The following is a 24,168-nucleotide window of genomic DNA, read 5'->3' as shown; positions in this document are numbered from 1 at the left end:
CGCACACACACACACGCACACACTGTAGGATTAGCCTAGAGAGCAGGATGGAGTCACATGGGGTCTAACACAGTGACCTGCTTGGCTGCAGATGGCCGACCTCCTAAGACGAGCCGAGAGAAACTCGGGCGGCGGTCAGCCAGCTCCTCCTCGGCCTCGCACGGAGTCACGTGACGCGACGAGCGCTAAAGCGTTGTAATAATAACGGGACTATACGGCGGCTCTTTATGAATGGATCCAGGAAGCGTTTCTGAAGCTTCACACCCTGCTTTGACTTCATAATCGAGTGAAACATGAAGAGTGCAACAGGTGGCCTTTAAAGAGTCGATCTGCCGTTTGAGCGTTTCATCTGGAAGCTTCGTTTGGCGTGGAGAAGCTGCAGCAGCCGTGTGGACGTTGACACGCCAGCCTGCTGTTCACACAGACGCTGCTCTAACCTTCGTCTTGTGATCTTACCTGTGCACATCCCTCCATCGTGTGTGTGCGCGTGTGCGTGTGTGTGATCGTCTGACTACGCACAGGAGAGACGCAGACGGGTGTTTGACCATCACTCTCCTCTGATGCATCATTGCCTCATCGCCCTGCATGATTACGAACAGTTATGACTTCACAGAGAGAGAGAGAGAGAGGGGGGGGGGGCTAAAATCAAAACAAATGGTGAAGCACCGGCGTTGACCCCATTTGCTGGGAGATTTGTGTACTCAACGCGCTCGTGTTTGTGTCGGCGCGCTCCATTCAAACGGGATCCGAGACCGTGGCTCCGTCTCCCCCCTCCTCACCCTAATAGGGTGCCACTGCCAGGTCATGAAGGGGGAGGCGAGCGGGTGAGTGGAGTCAACCAGGGGTCACGGATATATAGATGGCTAAGCTCATAGCTTCCCTGAGCGCCCGTTAGCAGTATGAGGCTACGGCCATTAGGTGGGATGGGCTCGACGCTGAGCTTTTGTGTGCATGTGTGTGTGTGTGTGTGTGTTTGTGTGTGTGTGTGTGTGTGCGTGTGTGATGTACATCCCGTCATAATAGAGAAGAGCACTCTGCCCCACGGTTGCCCTCTCCTCTGCAGCTGGAGTGGGGTGAACCAGAGTTCTCCGTGTCGGTGACGTGAAGTGTCACGGCGAGGACGTGTGAAAGCAGTGACTCTGGGGAAACTGCACGCTCGTTCTGCGTGCACGGGCGTTAACGTTGGTGGTGGTGGCGGCGGTGGCGATCCCACTGACCCCTGCACACACATCCTGCAGCTAACGGCTCCTCTCTGATAATGGATGTTTTTATGCAGCGTGATGCGTTTCACTCCTCGCTAAGTGTTCGTTTGTCAAGGTGAAGACGCCACGTTACAGCACGCGCTCACATTGATTATGGGCTGCGGGTGTGAAACCTGCTTCTTCATCCTTTTTTTCCTGCTCCCTCACATGGTGGAGTCGGGTGGGATGAGCGTTTGCTGCATGGATGGGAACGTTGTCATGGTTACCGCCACGCCACAGGATTTCAGCTTCTTTTAAAATCTGCAAATCACATCTCTGACTCGGAGACGTTCTCGCATCTCGGTGGTCGTCATCAATCGTCTCCTCACATACACACATTGACAGTGTCGTCCCGGGTCGGCTCTGGGCGGGTTAAGAGCGCGTCTGACGGACTTGTTGTCGTTTCTGTGATGAGAAGGAAAGCGCTCTTTCATTCATAATTAGATCAGCATCCCCCTCGGGCACATCCGCTCTGTTTGTCCTCACTGATGTGGATCTTGGTGTCAGAGCACTCTGGGCTCGGCTAGTGTGGTCTTGATTCTTACTTAAGCTGTTGGTTGTCGTTAAGGAGTGAGGAGAAAGGATGGATAGAGACGTGATCAGCGAGAGAAGAAGTCATCAAACTCTAAACTTGTTCTCCTCGTCAAAACGGGAGAGAGCGTGGCGGCGTTGTGGGAGTCTGACCCCGGCTGTATCGGCGTTGTGAGAAGGTCTGTTTTCATTCCTGCAGGAAACGTTTGTCCCGTTCATCTTCTTCACCTTCACTGAGCGCTCTCGTGGTTGTAAACCGGCGTGCTGGCCGGCGTGCGTCCGTTCAGGTGTTCCTCTTTGACCCTCTTGGCTGCAGAAGAACGAGCAGCTGCAGCCAGCCAGCAGTCTATAGACGCAGCATTAGCCCGAGTGTCAGCGCCCGGGGGAGGAGGGGGGGGGGGGTTACCTCGCGCTCGCTGGCGACTCTGATGTGAATGGCTTTTGGCACAGGAAGTGTTGCTGCACGAGGCCGTGCGTACGCCTAACCGCTCCGCCTCGCACATAGAGCCAATGTGTTGAGCAGCTGTGCGGAAGTGACGGCTGGAGCGTGGCCAGCACCGCTCCGTTTGATGCGGTGATTTAGCTCCGTGCTCCCTGGCTAACCTCCATTTTTTTTTTTTTAAATGGAGGATGATGCTTGGCGTGAAGGGAGGGCGTGCTGGCACGACACAAGGTCCTCCTCAGACTGATGTCGCTGGCGTATGGAAACGTGGAGCAGCTAATGAAGGCGTTGTCGTAACGTGACACCGACCCTTTTCAAAGTAGCCTGGACATTAGTGCACTCTCTCGCTGAGGCGCGTCTCGTGACTTATGTGCTGCAGCCGTGATCAATACGCTCGTGTTCAAGGCGGGGGCAACAGTAAAGGAAGTGCAACGAGGTGTAGTGTGAGATTTGGCTCCCCTGTTAATGAGATCCTTGACCGGAGACCAAACGAGGACAGCAGCCGCTGCGTTCTCTTGGTTTCCTCCTTTGTTCCCTCCTTCCTGACTTCCTCTTGTGTCCTCGGTCTCTGGATTACAGGAGCCAGTGTATAAAGGGGAAACTAGGCCACTACTAGTTACCCTATTATCTGCCTCCAGTGTTTATTTCAGAGCTCGATTACAGGTGGGTGTAGAAGCAGCAGGGCGCCCTCGCTCGTCCGTGGTATAGACTGGTGTAGTAATGACGTATCTTTGTAGGCCAACCTGAAAAAATGGCGCCGGTGGTTCCTAAGAAAATTCGCCTATGGGATTTTTGCATTGTATTTTGGATCATTGCAGAAAATAAGCTCTGTGTCAAACACATGTTTCTGACGCGTTGTTTTGTTTAGCGGGTACTTTAGCTACTCGTTAGCAACCGCCGTTTAAAGTTCACGTAAAAACTTTAAAAGTCACAAGTGGGGTCTTCGCTAACGTAGTTTATCTGGTAACAAAACGTCAACATCTCTTCAGCTTGTGTTAACCACAGACCTTATTTCAGGCGTCTAAACACAAACCCATTCAAAATCCCCTTTGACTTTTAGAGTTAGGAACCCACGGCGCTAAAATGCTAACTCACTTCCTGGTTTTAGGACTCAAAACTACACCAGTCTATAGGTGTGTGTTTTGCGCGGGTGTGTATTTTTAGAGGAACCAGTTTCCCGTGCGTCACGTTTGTAAGACATTTCAAGTCCGCCCAGTCGATGCAGCGAGCTGCTAACGGTTGCCACGAGGCGTGTCGTCTTGGCTCGGAGAGAGGATGTGTTCCTGGATCTCGTTTGAGGACGAGGGAGGGAGAGAGAGAGAGAGAGAGAAGAGCACATGCCAAAACATGAACACACAGGCACCCATGGAAACGCACACATCTGAAGTGAGATGTCGGCCTGGACACTTAACTCCAACAGCCTGTGGATGTGAGAATTTTCTAGATTGCTGCTTTGGTGTGAGAGCGGCGCTGGCAGAGGTAGAAAAGGTTGAAACGACGAGGAGGAGGGGGGGGGGGGGGAATGAAGGAATTTGAGGATTGCGTTTCGCCGTCCCAGTATCCCCGTCATGGCAGGAGGATTAGCTTTTCATTTTTTAGTATCTGTGGGGGATTAATTTAGAAGCCGGCAGCCGTACTGTAACGCGTGTCTCCGTACACAAGCTGTGAAAGGAAAGCTGGCTCGCAGCTCGTGTTTACTCGAGCGCTCACAGGGCGAGCGGGAGCTGTTGACCCGCTCCCTCCGGCGAGGAAAGGGTTAAGCGTCAGGAATGATTGAGGTGTTTGGCTGCAGCTGCTCTCTCTCTCTCCCCCCCCCCCCCCCCCCCTTCATGGAGCTTGTTCATTTCCAGCAGGAGTTCAGATCATAAGGAGATTAGGACTGATCCAGTTAAATCAATCATGATCATAATATCACCTAACTCTACCTGTGAGTTGTAAAGCCCCCCCCCCCCCCTGTAGAGGTGTAGCAGGGAGGTGTTTGATGCCGCCTTAGTCAGAAGGAAATGAACCCAATAAATCAAGCTCTCGGCCCTGTCTCTCCCTGCTGCAGCGCCGCGCTCTGCTGTTGTCCTGTTGAAAAACTCATTACACCATCCTCGCTGATTGTTGTTTTTATTCTCTTAAAGCTAAAAGTGAATTAGTAATTGTCTGACGGGCAGAGTACGACCTCAGGGAAACGTTGACCCTAAACGTGCTAACAAATGAATTTTTCATGGCTTATCTTCCTCAGTCACCAGATCAAAATGCTAAATGATCAGGATGGCGAGCTTCACCATAAATAAGGTTAAAGGATGAAAGTCGTGTAACCGCGTGTCCAGCCAGCGAGCGACGCAGCTCAACGCGCCGCACCGACTCGCCCGTCTACGAGGAGCGAGAGAGAGAGCTCTGCTAACACTCGCTCTTCTCTGTCAGCAGAGCTCGTTTGCTTGTTGTGCAAAGTGGAGCTAACGGAGCTTTGATGATCTCCTCTGTGAAGGAGACGCCGGAGAGAAACAGAACGTGGCCCACCGAGGCTGGTTATTGACAAGCCTCTGAATGTTCATGTCCTCGCATCCTCGCTCCTCCTGTCCTCGCTGCTCCTGTCCTCGCTCCTCGTGTCCTCGCTCCTCCTGTCCTCGCTCCTCATGTCCTTGCTCCTCGTGTCCTCCCTCTTCATGTCCTCCCTCCTCATGTCCTTGCTCCTTCTATCCTCCCTCCTCATGTCCTTGCTCCTTCTATCCTCCCTCCTCATGTCCTCCCTCCTCCTGTCCTCGCTTGCAGATGCTTTTGAAACATGGAGAGAGGTTAGAACGCAGAAAGCTTTACAGACCCATGCAGAGCTGGCTAAACACTGAAGCTACAGTGTCCACCACATGCAGAGCTGGCTAAACACTGAAGCTACAGTGTCCACCACATGCAGAGCTGGCTAAACACTGAAGCTACAGTGTCCACCACATGCAGAGCTGGCTAAACACTGAAGCTACAGTGTCCACCACATGCAGAGCTGGCTAAACACTCAAGCTACAGTGTCCACCACATGCAGAGCTGGCTAAACACTGAAGCTACAGTGTCCACCACATGCAGAGCTGTGTCAGAGGAGGGGGGGAGACAGCTCTCTGTGCTGATTAGAGTTTAGACTGCAGTACTCATTTTAAACACTAGGGGCAGAGGTGCAGACTGCTCCTTTAAGATAAGGCAACATGTGCAAAGTTTCCTTTTACATGTTTGAGTAGTTGATTCTAGTCTTACCACATGACGCCAACAGCCATACACCAGGACCAGGACCAGGACTCTGTGTGCACACCGCCTTCACGCAGCTCAGTGACAGACCTCTAAACACCAGCATCCGGGTGAAGAGCGATATCAGCCGCTCGTTGCTTTGCTCGAGCTTGCCTCGATTTGTTTTTGCTTTACGATCTGATCCTTGTCAGGGAATCTCAGTTGAAAAGGTCAGACGGAGGATTAGAGTCGACTGAGCCTTGCACGCTGCACGATAAACACAGACCTGTCATTCCATGCTGCAGCATCATTCGTATCGAGCCGACGTTTATGTGAGTCGTGAAACTCCCAGCCGAAGTTTTCTGTATATTTATGGTTGAGTTGTGACTCCACTCCCCTGTTAGACACTGATGCTCAGCAGTAAACACAAAGTGCTGCTGAAAATAACTTGTGGTAAACTCTAAAGTAGCAGTAAGCCACCACTTCCCCTCAGGGCTTCCAGGCTCCAGAAACTTTCAAGGAGAGTCACCCCCCCCCCCCACCCGTGTTTGTTCCTGTGTGAAGAGCACCTGCAGGGCTTTAGGGCTGAGATTGTTCTGCTTTATTGGACACACACTTTGTATTTGATGTGGTGTGTTCCCCTGGATTTCATCCTGGCTCGGTTCTGACTGCTTTTGCATATCGGTTATGCGTTTCCCTTGTTTCTGGACACACACACACACACACACACACACACACACACACACACACACAACACACACAACACACACACGACTTTTGAGTGTCAATAGTTTCTCTCGCCTGATATTTTTTCTGCACAAAGTCAGAGTGAGCTGATGTGAGATTCACCTGGAGCGAGTGGATGAAGGTTAATAAACTGCTCTGCATTTCATGTCTCGCCTCTCGCTGTGAGATGAGCGACCAGATTGGGGGGGGGGGGGGGGGGCGGGGGCGGCTGCAGAAAAGGAAGTGAGTTAGGGGCCTGTGATCGGGCGAGAGAGGAGTCAGCGGAGACGTGCGGCACAAGATGGCAGCTTCTAACGTGACGGGTCACATTAATAATGCAGTTACACTCTGGATCTTCATTATCTTAAACGGTCTGTTCATGAAGCCACACGCTGTCTGCCTTTGTGTGTGACACACACACACACACACACGGCTCCTCTCAGCCACACAAGGCCGCTCTGTTGTCGTCTTCGTCTGTACCATGAAGTTGTTAACTTGACTGACAGTCTGAACTTTCTCTCCTCTGTCCGTGTGCCAGCCGGTTGCGGAGCCAATCCCCATCTGCAGCTTCTGTTTGGGCACCAAGGAGCAGAACCGCGATAAGAGGCCGGAGGAGCTCATCTCCTGTGCCGACTGTGGGAACAGCGGTGAGTGTTTCAACCACAGGAAGAATGTCCAATCAGCTGCCTGCATGACGCGCTCACATCTCTAAAACTTAAACACACACACACACACACACACTGCTGACGACAAGCTAACGTCGGCTCAGCGCGTCTATTGAAGGTTCAGCCCCGACACGCCAAGGAGGCCGTCGGGTCTAGTTGGAACGTGGGCGAGCGATGGCGGTGTGTCCTGCTCCTACACGACCTCGGCATCTTTGCAGTTGGCGAGAGGAGTCGCTCTGATTGGCTGTTCAGCTAGTCGACTCAGTTTATGAAAAAAAAAACAACTGAAGTGACCATCAGACGTTATTCTGTAACAGTTTAAATAACCACGCTCTTCTCCGTCTTCTTACTGACAGTGACAGACACGGAGAGGGGTTTTATCGCGGCGTGTTTAAATGCTGGTCAATACAAAGGCGTGCTTAGACACCGTGAGGCGAGGAAAGTGTTTCTACAGTCTGTGAACATCTGCGTCATGAATGGCGTCCGCTTCCCTCGATCAGTGAACAAAAAGTTAGCTGTGATCTTCAGAAGCAGTGTGTGTGTGTGTGTGTGTGTGTGTGTGTGTGTGTGTGTGTGTGTGTGTGTGTGTGTGTGTGTGTGTGTGTGTGTGTGTGTGTGTGTGTGTGTGTGTGTGTGTGTGTGTGTGTGTGTGTGTGTGTGTGTGTGTGTGTGTGTGTGTGTGTGTGTGTGTGTGTGTGTGTGTGTGTGTGTGTGTGTGTGTGTGTGTGTGTGTGTGTGTGTGTGCGTGCGTGCGTATGCTTGTGTGTGCGCGCGCGCGCATGCTTGTGTGTGCGCGCGCGCATGCTTGTGTGTGTGCGCGCGCATGCCGTGGAGTCTGAAGGAACACCAAAGGAGGCGTGTACGTTTAGGAGCGAGCCACGCTGCGAGATAATACAACACGCATGTATAAAACCATTTAATGCAAACACACGCACACTGAAAGTAAACCGATGTTTCCTGCTCCATCTTTTCGGTCGTATATTGATGCGCCGTGCTCCGGCGTCCTGCAGCATTAGAGGCCTTGAGTATGTGCTGCGGACTGGCGGAGCGGCGCCGGGTGCAGCACACACACACACACTGAACACGGAGAGCTCTGCTGCCGTGGAGACGGGCCGAACACGCGTCCGCTGCATGGTAGGCGTTAGATTGAGCGTAGTGTTTGTCGCCTTCACTCGTAAGCGTTGAGAGAAACGCGTCACCCGCTGAACACACGTCCATCTATCTACACTGTCAGTCCTCTAGTGTGATGCTTCAGGATGCAACTTCCTGTTTCCTGTTCGGTATTTTAGGTGTAAATGTCACCGTGTGACAAGTTTAGAATAATTCATCAAACCTTTTTCCTGGATGTCTCATGTTGGATAAATTCATGCAATAAATGAAAACGAGTGTTTCCAGATAAATCTACAGGAGCTGTAATATCTCTGACTGAAGGCGGGGGGGATTATGTTCCTCCTCTTCCCTCCGAGGGCTTTCTGTCCCAGACATGGCGTTCTTCTGTGCTGCTCTTCAAACGGAGCAAAAAGCGCCGCGCTGACAGATTGTCATTTCTGTTTGAGCGCTCTTCATGCAGCCAGCGTTGATTCAGAGAGGAGGAGGAGGGTGTTTTTAAAATGAGGCAAAATGGGTCACAGCTGTCAGTCAGTCTCGTGTGTCGTCCGCTCACTTGTTTGTGTGTGTGTTTGTACCTGCAGGCCACCCGTCCTGTCTCAAGTTCTCCCCAGAGCTCACAGCCAGAGTCAAAGCTCTGTGGTGGCAGTGCATCGAGTGCAAGACCTGCAGCAGCTGTCAGGATCAAGGGAAGAATGCGGTGAGTGGATGCAGAGGGAACATCTCTCCTCGTCTCCGGATCCAGATAGAGATGCAGATGAACAACGTGTCTGCAGTCTTGACTGGGATGAGCTAATTTTAGTCCGCCTCGGCATGATGTCACTCTGTATCCTCCTGTCTGAGGAGGGAGGAATCGTTGTTATTCAAATGTTTATCTGCATGAAATTCCTTCAGGAGGAAGTTAAAAACACTGCTGGGTACATGAAGGAGAGTCAGATATTTAAAGGCAGGTTGGTCATTTTAAGATTCTGGTTGAAATTGTCTTTAGGTCCTGACAGAAATTAATAACCCGCGTACTCTGAAAAGCAGAAACAAAGTAAATCCGTCATCTGTATCAGTTTGTAAGTCTGTAAAAACTTCAACCAATGTCTGCCACGAGGTACCAATCTGATGAACCAATCACAGGCCTCCCTGTCTCCCTGCTCTCTGATGAACCAATCACAGGCCTCCCTGTCTCCCTGCTCTCCCTGTCTCCCTGCTCTCTGATGAACCAATCACAGCCTCCCTGTCTCCTTGCTCTCTGATGAACCAATCACAGCCTCCCTGCTCTCTGATGAACCAATCACACGCCTCCCTGTCTCCCTGCTCTCTGATGAACCAATCACACGCCTCCCTGTCTCCCTGCTCTCTGATGAACCAATCACAGCCTCCCTGCTCTCTGATGAACCAATCACATGCCTCCCTGTCTCCCTGCTCTCTGATGAACCAATCACAGGCCTCCCTGTCTCCCTGCTCTCCCTGTCTCCCTGCTCTCTGATGAACCAATCACAGCCTCCCTGCTTTCCGATGAACCAATCACAGCCTCCCTGTCTCCCTGCTTTCCGATGAACCAATCACAGCCTCCCTGTCTCCCTGCTCTCTGATGAACCAATCACAGCCTCCCTGTCTCCCTGCTCTCTGATGAACACACTTAAAGAGCGTCACTGATGACGGAGTTTATTCTGCGAGTTTGTCGATGTGAGGAGGGAAATATTTTTTTTTTTTATGGAGCAATGTCGCTTGTGCATTTAAGAGAGGGGGCGTGGCTTTAGAGGGCGCACAGAGGGGAGGGGCAGGGTTCAAACGGAGCACTGAGAGAATGCTACTTTTAAAATCATGCTAGTTTTCAAAAAATGACCGACCCTACCTTTAAGAGCATGCACGTGAGGAACGCTTATCGAGCAGCTCTGTCCTCAAACGTCGCCCCCTGGTGGACATATTGATTGTTTGTTTGTGTATGTTTATCGTAGACTTGGCTGACTTGAAACACAGTCAAGGTCTTTGCTAATCATGAAGACTTTTCCCGTTTTTACAGGACAACATGTTGTTCTGTGACTCTTGTGACCGGGGATTCCACATGGAGTGCTGCGATCCTCCCCTCACACGGATGCCTAAAGGTAAGTTTACCCACCTGACCCCCTGAACTTGAGTCTGTTCTACCTGTAAACGTCTGCACAGAGCTGTCGTCAGCGCTAAGTGCTAATGTATGCGATACCTCCCACGGCGTGTCGGAAGCTGCACTCAAACCCGTCTCGTCTAATCCTCTTCAGTCTTTGTGAGCCTGTGCCTTCTTTCTCTCCCTCCTGCAGGCATGTGGATTTGTCAAATCTGCCAACCCAGGAAAAAGGGAAAGAAGCTTTTACATGAGAAGGCGGCACAAATCAAGCGGCGCTACAACGCTCCGCTCGGGCGGCCCAAGAACAGGTAAAGAAAAGCCTTCAGCGGCGTGTCGTGTGTCTGTTTCAAACAGACACGCTGCTCTAACGCGTGCTAAAAGTTTGTCGTCATGTATGGAGCTGCATCACATCCTGACCACGCTCTCGACGTGGAAAAGCTCATTATGCTCCGAGTCTTAAAAGCCGACTCCTCTTTGCTTGTCCTCTGCAGGCCTGGGCGGCCCTTCAAGAAGCTGGGCGGTCGGGGTCGGCGGAAGCGCTCGGCCTCGGCCAACTCCTCCTCCAGCTCATCCTGCGAGGGTTACCCGGGCGACGACAGGCTTCTGTTTTCGCTCCGGGACGACGACGACCTCTCGCAGAGCGGCTTGCGCTTCAACAACAAAACAAAAGGCCTCATCGACGCACTCACAAAGTTCTTCACGCCGTCGCCCGAGGGCCGCAAAGCCCGTCAGGAGGTGGTGGACTACTCGCAGCAGTGTCGCATCCGGAAGAAATCCAGTCGTAAAGAAGGCGACGACAGAGGGGGTAAGGAGAGATGAAATCTACTTTACAGCGACGTTTAAAGGGTTTACAGCGACGTTTGTAAACCCCTCAGAACAGGCTGTTTCTGTGTCTGTAGCTTTAAATATGTAAATGAGCTGTGTCTGGCCACGCCCCCTCTCTGGAAGGGCTCGGGTGTACTCGCTGCTTTCTGGCTCCATGTCCTATTGTTTACGGTGAGAAGGCAGACTCAGAGGGCAGAACAAACACCTAGCTGTGGGAGGGTCACCCACCTGGGGGGAGGGGCTTCTGCCCTTTGTGATGTCATGAAGGGAACATCTCCAAACAGACTCTTTCAATCCAGAGCGTTCCCCTCGCTGTTCAACTGATCGCTCTGCGTCGCTCTTTCAATAAACAATGAACACAGGTGATTTTTCACCGTCGGGTTGCGTGCAGTGTGAGCTGAAGGCGCCTGCACTCTCCGTAAGGACGGCGTGTCAGTATTGTGTACTAGTGTCATGGTCGCACCCGTGTTTAAGATGCAGCACGCTTTTAGCGGGTCCAGTTTGTAAAACTGGAACGACAAAATGTGACGTGTTAAAAACCTGAAGCTGCATCCGTGATGATCTCCATCAACATGAGGAGCCGGAGTATCCTTCATCATCCGGTCCGTGTTCCCCGCTCATCCGAGGAAGATCGACCTCCACGATGTGTTTCAGGAAATAATACAGCGAGCGTGATTCTCTGCCTTAATTAAAAATGATTGCTTTCGCTTCAAAAGAAACGTATTCTCTATTTGAAGTGGCCACATGCCGTTCTCTTCTCCGCCGAGCTTTCTGCAGCCAAACACACACACACACACACACACACACGCACACACTGACAGGCGTTCACTTCAGGTTTCACCAGCGTCTGCTTCTGACCCACTTAGACAAAGACTTGTTTGAATAATGAATGAGTCTGTTTTTTTTAACAAAACAGACGTTTGTCATTTGTTTGTTTAAAAACACACAGGAACTAGAGGGGCAGATATTTATCCAATCAATCAACTGGAGATTACCCGTAGCTCACATCGTCCCGCCCCTCCTTTACTTCCTGCAGAGCGGCGAGGTGGCTCCAGGTGCTGAACCCTGACCCTGCATGTGACCTACGCTCACTCGAATGACAGATGCACCGGTGCTGCTTGCGTTAAAGCGGGCGCCGACGTTACCGTGGGAGTGCGGCTGCAAACATCACGCTGCACGCCACCTCCATCCAGTCACATTCATGCGTCGCCACAGCTGACGCTCTCTGACATCGTGTCCCCCTCATGAGGTCATGATCGTCGAGTGCTGACTGATTGAAAGGCTCCTCAGTGAGCGGCCAGCGGAGGTTAGCAGTGCTGTAGCCAGTGGGAGCGTAAACGCCACAGCAGACGGTAGTAAAGGAGCGACACAGAGTTGCGAGGACAGTTGAAACCTTTTTACTCTCTGAGGCTCTCCGTGTGTCAATCTTTGATGTCTGTGATGTTTGGACCTGTAAGCACGCGTCCAGCACAAACGCCCCCAGCAGGAAGTTCACTTTCAAAGGTCAGCGTGGACGCCCACTTCCTGTTTTTGTGGGACATCATCATCCACAGCTGTCAGACCTTACACTCACTGATCAGCAGCAGAGAGTCTCGTTAACGCTGTCGTGACCTCTACAAACCGCTGCGTCCGTTCCATCACCTTCTTCTTCTTCTCCTGCCTGATAAATCTGGAGCATCGTAGCGCTCTTCCATCGGCGTCTCCGTAAGCACAGGACCGCCCGAACAAGCGGCGCCAATTAGACGCATGAATATAAACCAGGGTGAAGACAAAAGGAATAACTGATTTGTGTCTGTGTGTTAAGCATGTGTTGGTGCGTCTAACGAGCCTCGGCTCGGTCGGCCGCTCTGCATTCATGACGCCTCTGTGTTTTAACCCTCAGACAATCAGGACGGCAGCGACTGGCGGGACGAGGACGAGAAGCTGCCTGGTCACGAGAACCTGACAGAAAAAGACATCGAGCTGTTCAGACACATCCAGGAGCTGGCGCTGCAGGTACGCTGATGCACAGATGACATGTTGTTGTGTGAGCTGGAGGGAGGCGGCTCCAGCAGGGGAGCCTGGCAGGGACGTGATTAGACACGGCGTTGTGTAGACACGGCGTTGTGTAAACACGGCGCGTGCAGCTGGGAGCTGGATTTGAATGAAGCAGAGTCGACATGAGACTGGATGTGAAAGATGAAGTCAGCGTCCTAAACGCTGGGGGGCGAGGCCAGGCGCACGCTTGTGAGTGAGCGAGCTGTGCAGCTTCTCGGTAAGCGTGGAGCACAGACGCAGCGCACGTGTGCAGAGACGATTAAAGAAGTGCATGTTCACACAGACTGCTCGGTGAGAACGCTGCCCCCTGCAGGCGGACGATGGTAGAGTGTTGTTAGTGTTGAATGCACGCTTAAGTTTGAGAAGGCGATCGGACAGGTCTGCAGGAGCGTCACATGACTCGTACTGTCACTCCGTCCAGGACTCGTAATACAACACGTGCATGACTTTACGAGGTCATGAAGCGTGCTTGCTTTACCAGACTACACATCTGTGTAAAATAAAAGGTGAGCTCATCGATCAGCAGCTCAGTGTCTCGTCCCTTCAGACCACTTGGACAAAACGCTCCAAGCTGCTCCTGAAGGCATCGTCCAAGTTCTGTGAATACGAACTCTGGCGTGAGTGAAAGGTCGAATGTTAGACGTTTTTAAATGATCTTTTGTCTCCTGATCTGCTGAACCTCTTCAAGAATCAAACTCTGTTACTGACTGTTCATCTTTCTCTCTCTCTCTCTCTCTCTCTCTCTCTCTCTCTCTCTCTCTCTCTCTCTCTCTCTCTCTCTCTCTCTCTCTCTCTCTTCCTTTTCGCTCGCCCCGAAACAGAAAGTGGGGGTGACGGGTCCACCGGATCCTCAGATGCGCTGCCCGTCAGTCATCGAGTTTGGAAAGTTTGAAATCCAGACGTGGTATTCGTCTCCGTACCCGCAGGAGTACAGCAGGTAAGAAGCACATGAGGAGGAGGATAAATGATCGTTCACACGACCACCTACTACCTGGAGGGGAGCCAATGTGATCCACAGGATGAATACAATGCGTCAGTCTGCAGGTTTGACTTTGTTCCTCACAGCTTCTCCTTCTCGTCAGGTTACCCAAGCTCTACCTGTGTGAGTTCTGTCTGCGCTACATGAAGAGTCGCAGCATCCTCTACCAGCACATGAAGAAGTGCAGCTGGTTCCACCCTCCTGCTAACGAGATCTACAGGAAGGACGACGTCTCCGTGTTTGAGGTCAGCGCTCCGTCATCTTTTCCTTTCTTTGTCATATTCACAATATTCCTGTTTAGAAATACCAGTCACAGAAGCCCAACAAAAACAAGACGGTGAAACCCCTCCCCTGGCACACGTCCCCTGTGTGGGGAAAATCCAAGGTTAACAATAATACAAAGTAAATAAAACACCAGATTCTCAGAATGACCTTCTGTGTTTTTGAGAAAAGGGGTTCTTGGTTTTGTGCACCTTTGGGATCCAGACGGGGTCGTCAGGCGCCTTCTTCTCCAACCCGACTCTCTGCACACCGCTCGTCTTCTGTGCTTTAATTCAGCCTGATGACGTTGTAATGTCGTGCAATGCATACGCCAGATTGCATTTTTGCATATGTGCATATGTGGCGTATGCATAGCACGACATTACAGTGTGCAAACTGTGCGACTGTGTTGTTTAATTACACCTCTAAGTTTCAGCTCCGTTCACGTCATGTTTTTCAATTCAGACGGTGACGTCGCTTAAACGCGTTGGCCCCCCCCCCCCCCCCGAACCTCCGGGACAGACTGGAGTCATGATGAGTTTAAATCAGGCGTGAAGCAGAGAAGTGATCTGTCGACGGAGCACCGGCTCTTTGTTTCTTGATGAGACGTTCACGTGGTGACAACTTTTTAACGTGATCACAGTTCACCTGCGTCTCGTGGCACAGCAGCAGGGTGCAGGCTGCTGCAGCTCGTGCTTCCTGGCTCTGCAGTCCGTCCTCGCTCGGAGGAGAGCAGACAGCTGGCGAGCTGCCAGCCTCGATCGACCTCCTTCCCTCCCTCTCTGTCTTTTTGCAGCTCTTTGTTTTCTCTCGCTCGCTCCGTCAGGCTCTCCAGAGACTCGGCTCAGATCATTGCCCGACACTAACTTCACTCCTCACCTTCACTTCGTTCCACCGCTCCCTAACAGCAGCGTGAAGACGCTCTGACCGTCCTGTTCTCACCGCCGTGTTTCGTCTCTCTTGTCCGTCGACAGGTTGACGGGAATGTGAGCACAATCTACTGTCAGAATCTGTGTCTGCTGGCCAAGCTGTTCCTTGACCATAAGACCCTCTACTACGACGTGGAGCCCTTCCTTTTCTACGTCCTGACCCAGAACGACAGCAAGGGCTGCCACCTCGTCGGCTACTTCTCCAAGGTAAGCACCTCCCCTCCCTGCTGGACTCAATGAAGGTCGTATCCTCCTTCTTATTGGACGATATCAAAGACTGAAAACTGTGGAGGGGAGATGAAATGCTTTTGCATCCCCCGACACTGCTGCCGCTCGGTGCTGTGAGCTCTGCCGTCCCTCGGGGGAGTTTACAGGCGCAGGTGCTCCCATTAACAAGCCACCTCTCTGCCAAAACGCCGCCGTTAGTGCGCGGCGGCAGAACCATCAAACCCCGGTCCTGCTCTGTGATGTGGTTTCCAGGATTTTGGTTTTAATGCTGGAATGTGTCCCTCTGTCTCACTCCTCCAGGAGAAGCACTGTCAACAGAAGTACAACGTATCATGCATCATGATTCTTCCGCAGTACCAGCGGCAGGGCTACGGACGCTTTCTCATCGACTTCAGTAAGAGCTTCAGGCGCTGACCACAAACACGTAACCTGACGGGTCGTGTCTTTCCTGGCTCATCCTTTCCCTGTCCTCCTTCCCCTGCAGGTTACTTGTTGTCGAAGCGTGAGGGCCAGCCGGGCTCTCCAGAGAAGCCGCTGTCGGACCTCGGCCGGCTGTCCTACATGGCGTACTGGCGCAGCGTGGTGCTGGAGTGTCTCCACGAGGTCCGCGACCGACAGATCACCATTCGACAGCTCAGCAAACTGACGGGGATCTGCCCGCAGGACATCACCAGCACCCTGCACAGCCTGGGCATGCTGGAGCCTCGAGGAGAAAGGTCAGACACTAGCGTAGCACTGAGTGAGCGTAGTGCAGGAGGAGGATCAGGTAGCCAGACGGTAACATGATATCAGCACGAGTGTGAGCACAGCCTGGGGAGCAAACTGCTGCAGGATCCTACCGTGCAACATCACCACTGAAATGGGACGTGCACAGGGGGTGATGCCTTGCTCTAGGGCACCTCTGCCGTGCGCAGGCAGGGAGCCAGCAGCTATCAGCCCAACTTCTATACATTCGGGACTTGAACTAGCAACCGTCTGGTTCCTGAGAGACTGAGCTGCTGCCGCTCCATAGTGCATGCACAGTTGCCTACCTTACATTCAGAGAGAGAGTGACACACACACACACACACGGTCCATTAATGCTCTTGTCTGTCTGCAGCATGGTCCTGGTGCGCAGGGAGAAGCTGGTGTCCAGCCACATGTCTCGTCTCAAGGCGCGGCCGCGGCAGCTGGAGGTCGACCCCGATAGCCTCCGCTGGACCCCCGTCATTGTTACCAACACTGTGGTCTCTGATGCAGAAGGAGATGATGACGATGAGGAGGACGAAGAACCAGAGGAAGAGAAACACAAAGAGGTAAATATCTTGCATTTGTTCTTGAGATCCAAACGTTTGTGAGCATCCTCACTGATTACTTGTTTGTCTGTAAAAAAAGATCAAACCCAGTCACAAGGTCCCGCCGCTGTCCTGGCACCTGCGCCAGGGCAAGAAGAGGGAGGAGGACGAAGAGGAGGACGACGATGAGGAAGAAGAAGAAGAGGAAAGGAAGGGCTTCCTGGGGTTTCCCATCAGCCAAAGCTCTCCAAGTTCCTCTCCTGTCCGCTGTCCGCCGCCTCTCCCCGAACCTCCACGTCCCCCTCCACCTACAAACGGAGAACGCAGACCGAGGGGTCGCCCGCCCAAAAACTGGCCTTGGGGCAAGGTGAAAGACAGCACAAGGGTGGGACGGCCACCTAAGATCCGCTCAGTGGAGGATGAGGACGATGAAGACGAGGAGAGGAGAGACGGAGGGAAGACCGCCGGCTCTGCCAGCAGCCCCCCCTCCCTTTTCTCCTTGGACAGACAAGCAGAGTCCGCAGTCTTTCACGCACTCGACATGGCCCGGCACCCCTCCATAACCCCCAACCGACGAGGCCGGCCACCGAGGAAAAAGAGAGGCCCGAAGCCTCGGCTGTCCGAGGGGCCCGGCGAGGGGCTGACCCAGCTCCCCGTGGTCTCCAGGTTGAGCGAGACTCCGCCCATCAGAAAGAGCTGCTTCAGTGAGAGCAGCGAAGAGGAGGAGGAGGAGGAGGAGGAGGAGGAGGATGAGGAAGATGATGAGAGGACGTGCTCTCCTCCAATTCTCACCAAACCTGCGATGGGGCTCAAATGCAAGGTAGGAAACCGACGGTTCATCCACTCTCTGACCGGAAACGATTAATCGTCCATCAGTTAAATGTTTTTAAATAAAGTTGTATTCAATTGTCCAAAGCTCCCCTAATTCTCTTTCCTTTTTACCCAGAAGCCACTGAGAAAGCGTCGCTTTCGCCAGCGCAGCCACCCTCACAGCAGCGTCGTTACGGAGACCATCTCCGAGACGACGGAGGTGCTGGACGAGCCCTTCGTGGACTCGGACTCGGAGAGGCCCATGCCAAGGCTAGAGGAGGAGACTCCTTTGGGCCACGCCATGCACCGTTACCCCCCCGCCCGCGGCGCCCTGAGGCTATCTGACCCAGCACCCAAAAGAGGCCGGCACTCCAACCTGACGGACTCTGAAGAAGACGGTGAGATGACGAGCGTCTGCACTAAACCTTGTAGAATCAAGTGTTACTGTTTAAATGACTGAAGCTCGATCTAACGCAGGTTTATCCTTTCACCTCTTTCCAGAGCTGACGCCTGTGCTGAAGCCTGTGGCAGCTCTGACAGCAACGCCATCGGAGACGCTAGAGGCCAACCCCGAGGTCCCAGTTAAGAAGAAGAAAGGCTGGCCTAAGGGAAAGAGCCGCAAACCGCTGCACTGGAAGAAACGGGAGCCTGGAAAAACACCGGGTGCAGACAGTCAGGCCCAGAGCGGGGATCCTCCACCCCCCAAAATCAAGATGAAGCCTGGCCGCAAGCCCCGGAGCTGGTACCTGCAGCGTGCTCAGGAGGAGGCCGAGAGGCAGGAGCAAGAAAGACAGAGGCTACTGGAGCAGCAGCTCGACAAAGATCCCAAGCTGCTGCAGAGCGACGACCGCAAGCGACTGTGCAGAGCCAACACTGACAGAGACAACAAAGAGAAAGACTCGGACGAAGAAGATGACTATCTCCCGAAGCCCGTTGAGCAGAAAGTACCCAGGAGGCGAGGGAGACCGCCCAAGAACCGCACCCTCCTCCAAGCCCCACAGCCCGCCCCCAAACCGCCTCCTGCCTCGGAGCCAGATGAGGAGGAAGAGGAGGAGAATCTAGCAGCGTGGGAGGAAGAGAAACCCAGCCGTCCACCCTCACGTCCCCTGATTTCTCCGTCCTCCTCTTCTGCCACTTCAGGGCCCCGGGCCCCTCAGTCCCGGCCTCAGGACCCGGACATGGGGGACAGGGAAGAAGACGACGACGACGAGGAGGAGAGGGAGGAAGAGGAGTGCGGCAGCACAGGAAGCGGCGGAGGAAGTATCAACAGGCGGACGGCAGTCACTCCGGGTTCCGGGAGCAGGCGCAGCGAAGACCACGATGCCGACGATGAAGGTGACGGACACTTGGAGGACAAGAGCAGCAACAGTGGTGTCAAGAAGAGAAAAGGTCAGGACTCGGAGGATGAAGATGATGATGAGGACGAGGAGGAAGAACCTGCGTCCCGCGCCAGCTCGCCTCCTGTCAAAGAAGAACCCCAAGGCGGAGAGGCTTTTTTAGACATGGAGACCAGCACGGCTCGGGACTACGTCAGCAAGCAGGAGGAGGAAGACGAGGAGGAGGAGGAGGAGGCTGAGGAGGAGGTGCAGGAGACCAAAGGTCAGCCACCGTCTGCCGACCCACAGCAGGAGGAGAGGCGGCGCAGGGAGCAGGAGGAGTCGGCTGCAGCGGCTGCAGCAGTGGAGACGGTCACAGCCATGTCTGCTCCGTCGGAGCCCATGGAGCTGCAGCCGCTGCACCCTGAGGACAAAGACGTCACGCTGCTGATGGAGCCCCAGCACACACATCCACACTCCCACCCGCACCAGCATCCAGACTTCAAAGAGGAGCTGGGACACCATCACTCGCACCATCCCCATCATCACTCCAACGAGCTGGACCTGGAGACCATGCAAGCCGTCCAGTCCTTGACGCAGGGCGAAGCCCAGGACGAAGAGGCGGAGCCCCAGCCGCACCACGGGGCGTACCAGGACTGCGAAGAGACCCTCGCCGCCTGTCGGACCCTGCAGAGCTACAGCCACACGGGGGAAGCCGAGGAGGAGGCCCTGGCGTTGGTAGAGGAGTGTGGGGCTTCCCAACACAGCAGCCCCCTCCCAAATCCTCCGGTGCCCCCCCTGCCCAGTCAGTCTGTGCGCTCGGTGAACAGTCCTGGGTTAACCTCAGGCCTCATGGACACGACAGCAGCCGGGCAGAGGGGGGGCACGCCCGGCCCCAACGCAGCAGGGGGAGGGGGCGGAGGTGCCGGAGGGGGCTACACCCAGATCACACCAGAACACCCCAGCTCTCTCTCTGCCCCCTCTCAGCAGAACATGGAGACGTCGCCCATGATGGACGTGCCATCCGTGTCCGACCACTCGCAGCAGGTGGTGGACAGCGGCTTCAGCGACCTCGGCAGCATCGAGAGCACCACGGAAAACTACGACAACCCCAGCAGCTACGACTCCACCATGGGAGGAGGCGGAAGTGGAACCGGGAATGGGGGCACTGGAGGAGGAATGTCAGCGGCTGTCGTTACGGGAGGTTCTGCAGCCTCCTCCTCCTCCTCGTCAGCGTCCTCTTCTTCCAGCTCAGCCACCCCGTCCTCTCAGTCCAACAGCTGCTCCTTCGTGCCGGCCCCCAGCCACACATCTTCCACGGGAACTGGAGGATCCCAAATAAGCATGGGCAGCTGTAGCCTAATCCCACAAACTGGACCAGGGTCCAACAGTGGACCAGGTGCCAGTAACGTAGGTGGTGCTGTACCGCAGCCTCCACCACCCCCACCGCCGTCCCACACGCCGGGCTGTGGTATCAAGTCTCCTCAGAGCTGTGGTGTGATCGAGAGGCCTCCCAGTACCAACCAGCAGCAGCAGCAGCAGCAGCAGCAGCAATCCCAGAAAAAGGTTCCCCAGCAGCAGCAGCAGCAGCAGCAAGCCCCTCAGCCTCCACCGTCTGCTGCACCCCCAACTCCCCAGCAGCAGCAGCAGCAGGCCCTGTCTCAGTGTAGCATGGGCAACGGCTTCTCCTCCACTCCCATGATCATGGAGATCCCCGAGAGTGGAGGCGGAGGAGGGGGCCGCACCCTTTATGAGCGCATGGGTCAGGACTTTGGCACGGGGGGCTACCCCCAGCCCTCAGCCACATTCAGCCTGGCCAAACTCCAGCAGCTCACCAACACCATCATGGACCCGCACGCCATGCCCTACTCCCACTCCGCCTCCGTCACCTCTTACGCCACCAGCGTGTCTCTGTCCAACCCCGGGCTGGCCCCTTCACCACACACTCCCCTCCCTCAAGGCCAGCCCACCATGACCCCCCCTCCTAACTTGAGCTCCGGCTCCATGAACCTGGGCTCTCTACAGCTGCAATGCAACATGCCCACCACCAACATTGGCCTCGGCCCCCCGCCACACACTCAGCGGCTACAAGGCCAGATGGCGACGGTCAAAGGACACATCTCCATCCGCTCCAAAGCCACCCAGCAGCTGGCGCCCGCCCCACACCAGCAGCAGCTCTACGGTCGCAGCTCGGGGGCCGTGACCATGCAGGGCACGCCACGCACCCTGGCTGTGCAGCGGGGTATGATGTCAAACCTCATGCCCACGCCGGCCCCCTACAATTCCATGAACATGACGCCCCTAAACGCCATGTCGGCCGGCTACCGAATGCCCCAGCCGATGATGAACAGCGGTTACCACGGCAACCCCCCCTACATGAATCAGCCAGCTCAGTACCCCATGCAGATGCAGATGGGCATGATGGGAGGGCAGGGTTACCCGCAACAGCCTATGCAGCCCAATCACCACACCAACATGATGTACACTGGGACGCATCACAGCTACGCCGGCGTCCCCAAACAGTCGCCGTACATGAGCAGATGAGCGGCGGAGAACTGAAGAAAGGAGACGTGACGGGACCACAGCCGATAAATCCCTGTACTCTAACTGTCCATAACTCCTGATCGCCCTCTCCAGTGCCCGACAGGCGCGCGTGAGTGTGGGTGTCGGAGTCAGAGAGGGTTTCCTTCTTTTTCTATGTTGTCATTTCGTCCCTTTTAGTTTGGGCTCGTTTCCCCTCCCCTCCCCCGCTGGCTGTGCTCAGGAGCAGGTCAGCAGGGTTCCAGGGTTGGGGTGTGTACATGGACCAGGGCCGTGCGGGCTGCGTCGGGCCCGGGGCGTACACGGGCATCTGTCGTGGTTATACATAAGGTCACGTGACGAAGAGAAGGAGACGACGAGAAGGATACACAGAGAGAGAGGATGCAGGAGTACCTTGCTTTTTCAGACTGCGATGAAAAAACATTGGAAAGTGAATATATTCATGCACACGACCTTTTAATTGATATAGGAAGCCTTACCTTGAAAAAAAGAGACATTGAATCATCGTAGGCGGACTCTTTGTTTTGTTAAACAAAATGTTGAAACTTATTTTTGTTGTCTTTATTTTTCTTGATTCTTTTTTGAAACTGTGTGCAGTCCGACCTCGTATATGCTTTGGTCTTTATATGTGTGGCGTTCTAACACGGTGATACGCACCCTCTCACTCGCTCAGAAAAACACTCAAACACACACGGCTTTCCACCGAAAAGCAGGAGTCGCCATCTCCCGTGTTTGAGGCGTTGAGCTTTTTGCAGAGTCCCCCGTCTTCCCGGATCGACAGTGATGTACCAAAAAAAAACACAAAAAAAACAGACGAAGAGCCCGTTACTGTCTTTATTATATATGTCCATAAAATAAAACTAGTAGCATTATTTTCCAGTTTGATGCCACTCTGAGACATTTAGATGTAAATATTCTGGTACTTCCCGATAATCCAGCACACATACGCGCGCACACACAGAGCGGGCTAGCTTCGGTGGCTAGCACAGGAAAGTACATTCAGTTGTTCTTGTCCACTCCCCACTGACACACGGTGTAACTACGTCAGCCTGATTTTAGCAGTCTTAGGGAACGCAGAACAAACGGTGGAGTTTCCATTGAACTGCTTTAAGGAAAGTGAGCGTGAGCTGACTTCCCCTCATAAGTGTTAGAGACCCAAAGAGGTCGACGAGTCTGCTTCTGAATAGTGTATTCTGTTGAATCTTTTTTTTTTTTTTTTTTTTTACTGAAGATGTAATTTTATTTGCTGAAATATTCTGCACTCCCATTGGCTAGAAGCATGGCAGTGGACCTTTGGTAATGGTGTGCCTGAATGCCTGATCTAGTGCAAGGTTCGGCCCCTGCACAGAGGCTCGTATGAAAGCAGGGTCCGAGGTGAGCGTTGGAGGTCCTGCCGGTCATGGCGTTCAGCTGTCAGGAGGGGCGTGGTCGACCTTGATGCTCCATGTACCCATACTGAAAGTCAAAAGAGTAGTTTTGAATTTCCGACAGCCCTGACATGGCATCCTTTCTCTGTACCGTTCTGTTCTGTACTTCTTTTTGGTTGTGTTTCTTTCTGAATTTTATCAGACTGGGCAGCTTTCTTTTATGACACAAGCTGACTCTTTTTGACTTTAGAAAAACCTATTGTAGAGAAAATGTTTTTCTATAATATAAAAGGAAACTCTTACATTGATATTGGTACTGTCATTTTTTTCACTTCTGTTTCAGGAACAAAAAAAAAACATATTTTTTAGCTCGCCTCTTGGGTAATAATTACTAAGAAATTCAAAATGTAAAAAAATTACCACTCACTTTTAGTGACTTTAAGATGCCTTTAACCTCTCCATTCCATCTCATCTCTAGAGTTTTTCTATCTTTGTGTAGTATAATGATGCTATTTTAAACAAAAGGACTACAAATATCTAAAGGTCACTTGGCATTCGTTTCTTTTCTTTTTTTACTCGTGTGTGTAAAGGATGACTTCCTTACATTTAAGAGGCATGTAAAAAGGAGCTCAGTATATTTCTGTCTGTTTATATCGCTTCCCTTTTTGTATCCTTTGTAATTGTACATGTTGCGTTGTATGCTGAGAGAGCTCAAACAGTAAAGCGAGGAGGGTCAGCTGGTGCACACGGTCAGGTGGAAATGCGCTCAGCGGCCTCATCGACTCTCTCCTTGTATGTATTTCCATTTATTCTGTTTTTTTTCCCTTTCTTTCTTAGCAAAGTACTTTCAAGGAACTCTGTACATTTTAACATAAAATGAAAATAAATTATGTTGAGCCATTTGTGTATTCCTGAACCTTTTGTAAATTGCGCCACCAGGGGGCTCTACCATGTAAATATTGGGCTCCACATAAAAAAAAAAAAAAGCCGTCCAGCTTTTGCGGGGACGAAACGGACCTGAGGAAGACAACATATTTGATATTAATCCGAAAAAAGCAGTTTACCGACGAATTTATGTGTGCAAGTATTATCTGCATCACAAAAAGCTACAGTGTCTTTCACTTTCTGCCCACGCTTCTCCTTATAGCAGTCTTTGACGTAAGATCTGGCGTTTCTATGACAACGACAAACGTGACTGTCATGGCTGTCGCTGACATGGATGTATATATACGGTCGCTAAAACGAGCATAATATAGTAACATTATATACATGATTACATTATGTAATATGACATTTATTTTGCATCACTGTTACATGATTAATTATTACTTATTAATTAAATGAATATCACTGTAATGTTACGTAATATAATATTCTATTATGTATATGGTGACAACACCAAGGCACGTCCGATTACGCGTTCTTTTACTTTATTAAATAATGTCAAGAGATAATTCATAAAAGGGAAATGTGCCTAACTGAAAATAAAAGTCCGTTATTTAGTAAACATTTACTAATTCAGCCGGAGGACATAAAATATTTACTAAAGTGGTGAAAGTGTGGTCATTATCACCATAGATATAATGTTTTTATATA

General features: G+C 52.5%; 1 protein-coding gene across 3 annotated transcripts in view; it reads left to right on the top strand.

The window, feature by feature from the left end:
• The window catches only part of kat6a (K(lysine) acetyltransferase 6A), a 28,601-nt gene extending 5,129 nt beyond the window's left edge, over positions 1-23,472 (top strand). For 2 of the 3 annotated variants that reach the window (XM_079363525.1, XM_079363526.1), the window contains exons 3-17: positions 6,677-6,785; positions 8,495-8,610; positions 9,925-10,006; positions 10,199-10,313; positions 10,497-10,810; positions 12,713-12,825; positions 13,689-13,804; positions 13,950-14,091; positions 15,082-15,243; positions 15,565-15,658; positions 15,749-15,980; positions 16,364-16,559; positions 16,639-17,358; positions 17,485-17,746; positions 17,850-23,472. In XM_079363525.1, coding sequence (XP_079219651.1) covers positions 6,677-6,785; positions 8,495-8,610; positions 9,925-10,006; positions 10,199-10,313; positions 10,497-10,810; positions 12,713-12,825; positions 13,689-13,804; positions 13,950-14,091; positions 15,082-15,243; positions 15,565-15,658; positions 15,749-15,980; positions 16,364-16,559; positions 16,639-17,358; positions 17,485-17,746; positions 17,850-21,208 — 6,132 coding nt within the window. In that variant the 3' untranslated portion in view covers positions 21,209-23,472. The remainder of the gene's footprint in view (positions 1-6,676; positions 6,786-8,494; positions 8,611-9,924; positions 10,007-10,198; positions 10,314-10,496; positions 10,811-12,712; positions 12,826-13,688; positions 13,805-13,949; positions 14,092-15,081; positions 15,244-15,564; positions 15,659-15,748; positions 15,981-16,363; positions 16,560-16,638; positions 17,359-17,484; positions 17,747-17,849) is intronic. The other variant, XM_079363527.1, reaches the window with a different exon arrangement.
• Positions 23,473-24,168: the final 696 nt, after the last annotated feature.

This window comes from Symphodus melops (genome assembly GCF_947650265.1).
Source record: "Symphodus melops genome assembly, chromosome: 1".
Classification (NCBI taxonomy): domain Eukaryota; kingdom Metazoa; phylum Chordata; class Actinopteri; order Labriformes; family Labridae; genus Symphodus; species Symphodus melops.
This window is presented reverse-complemented; position numbering and strand designations above follow the sequence as displayed.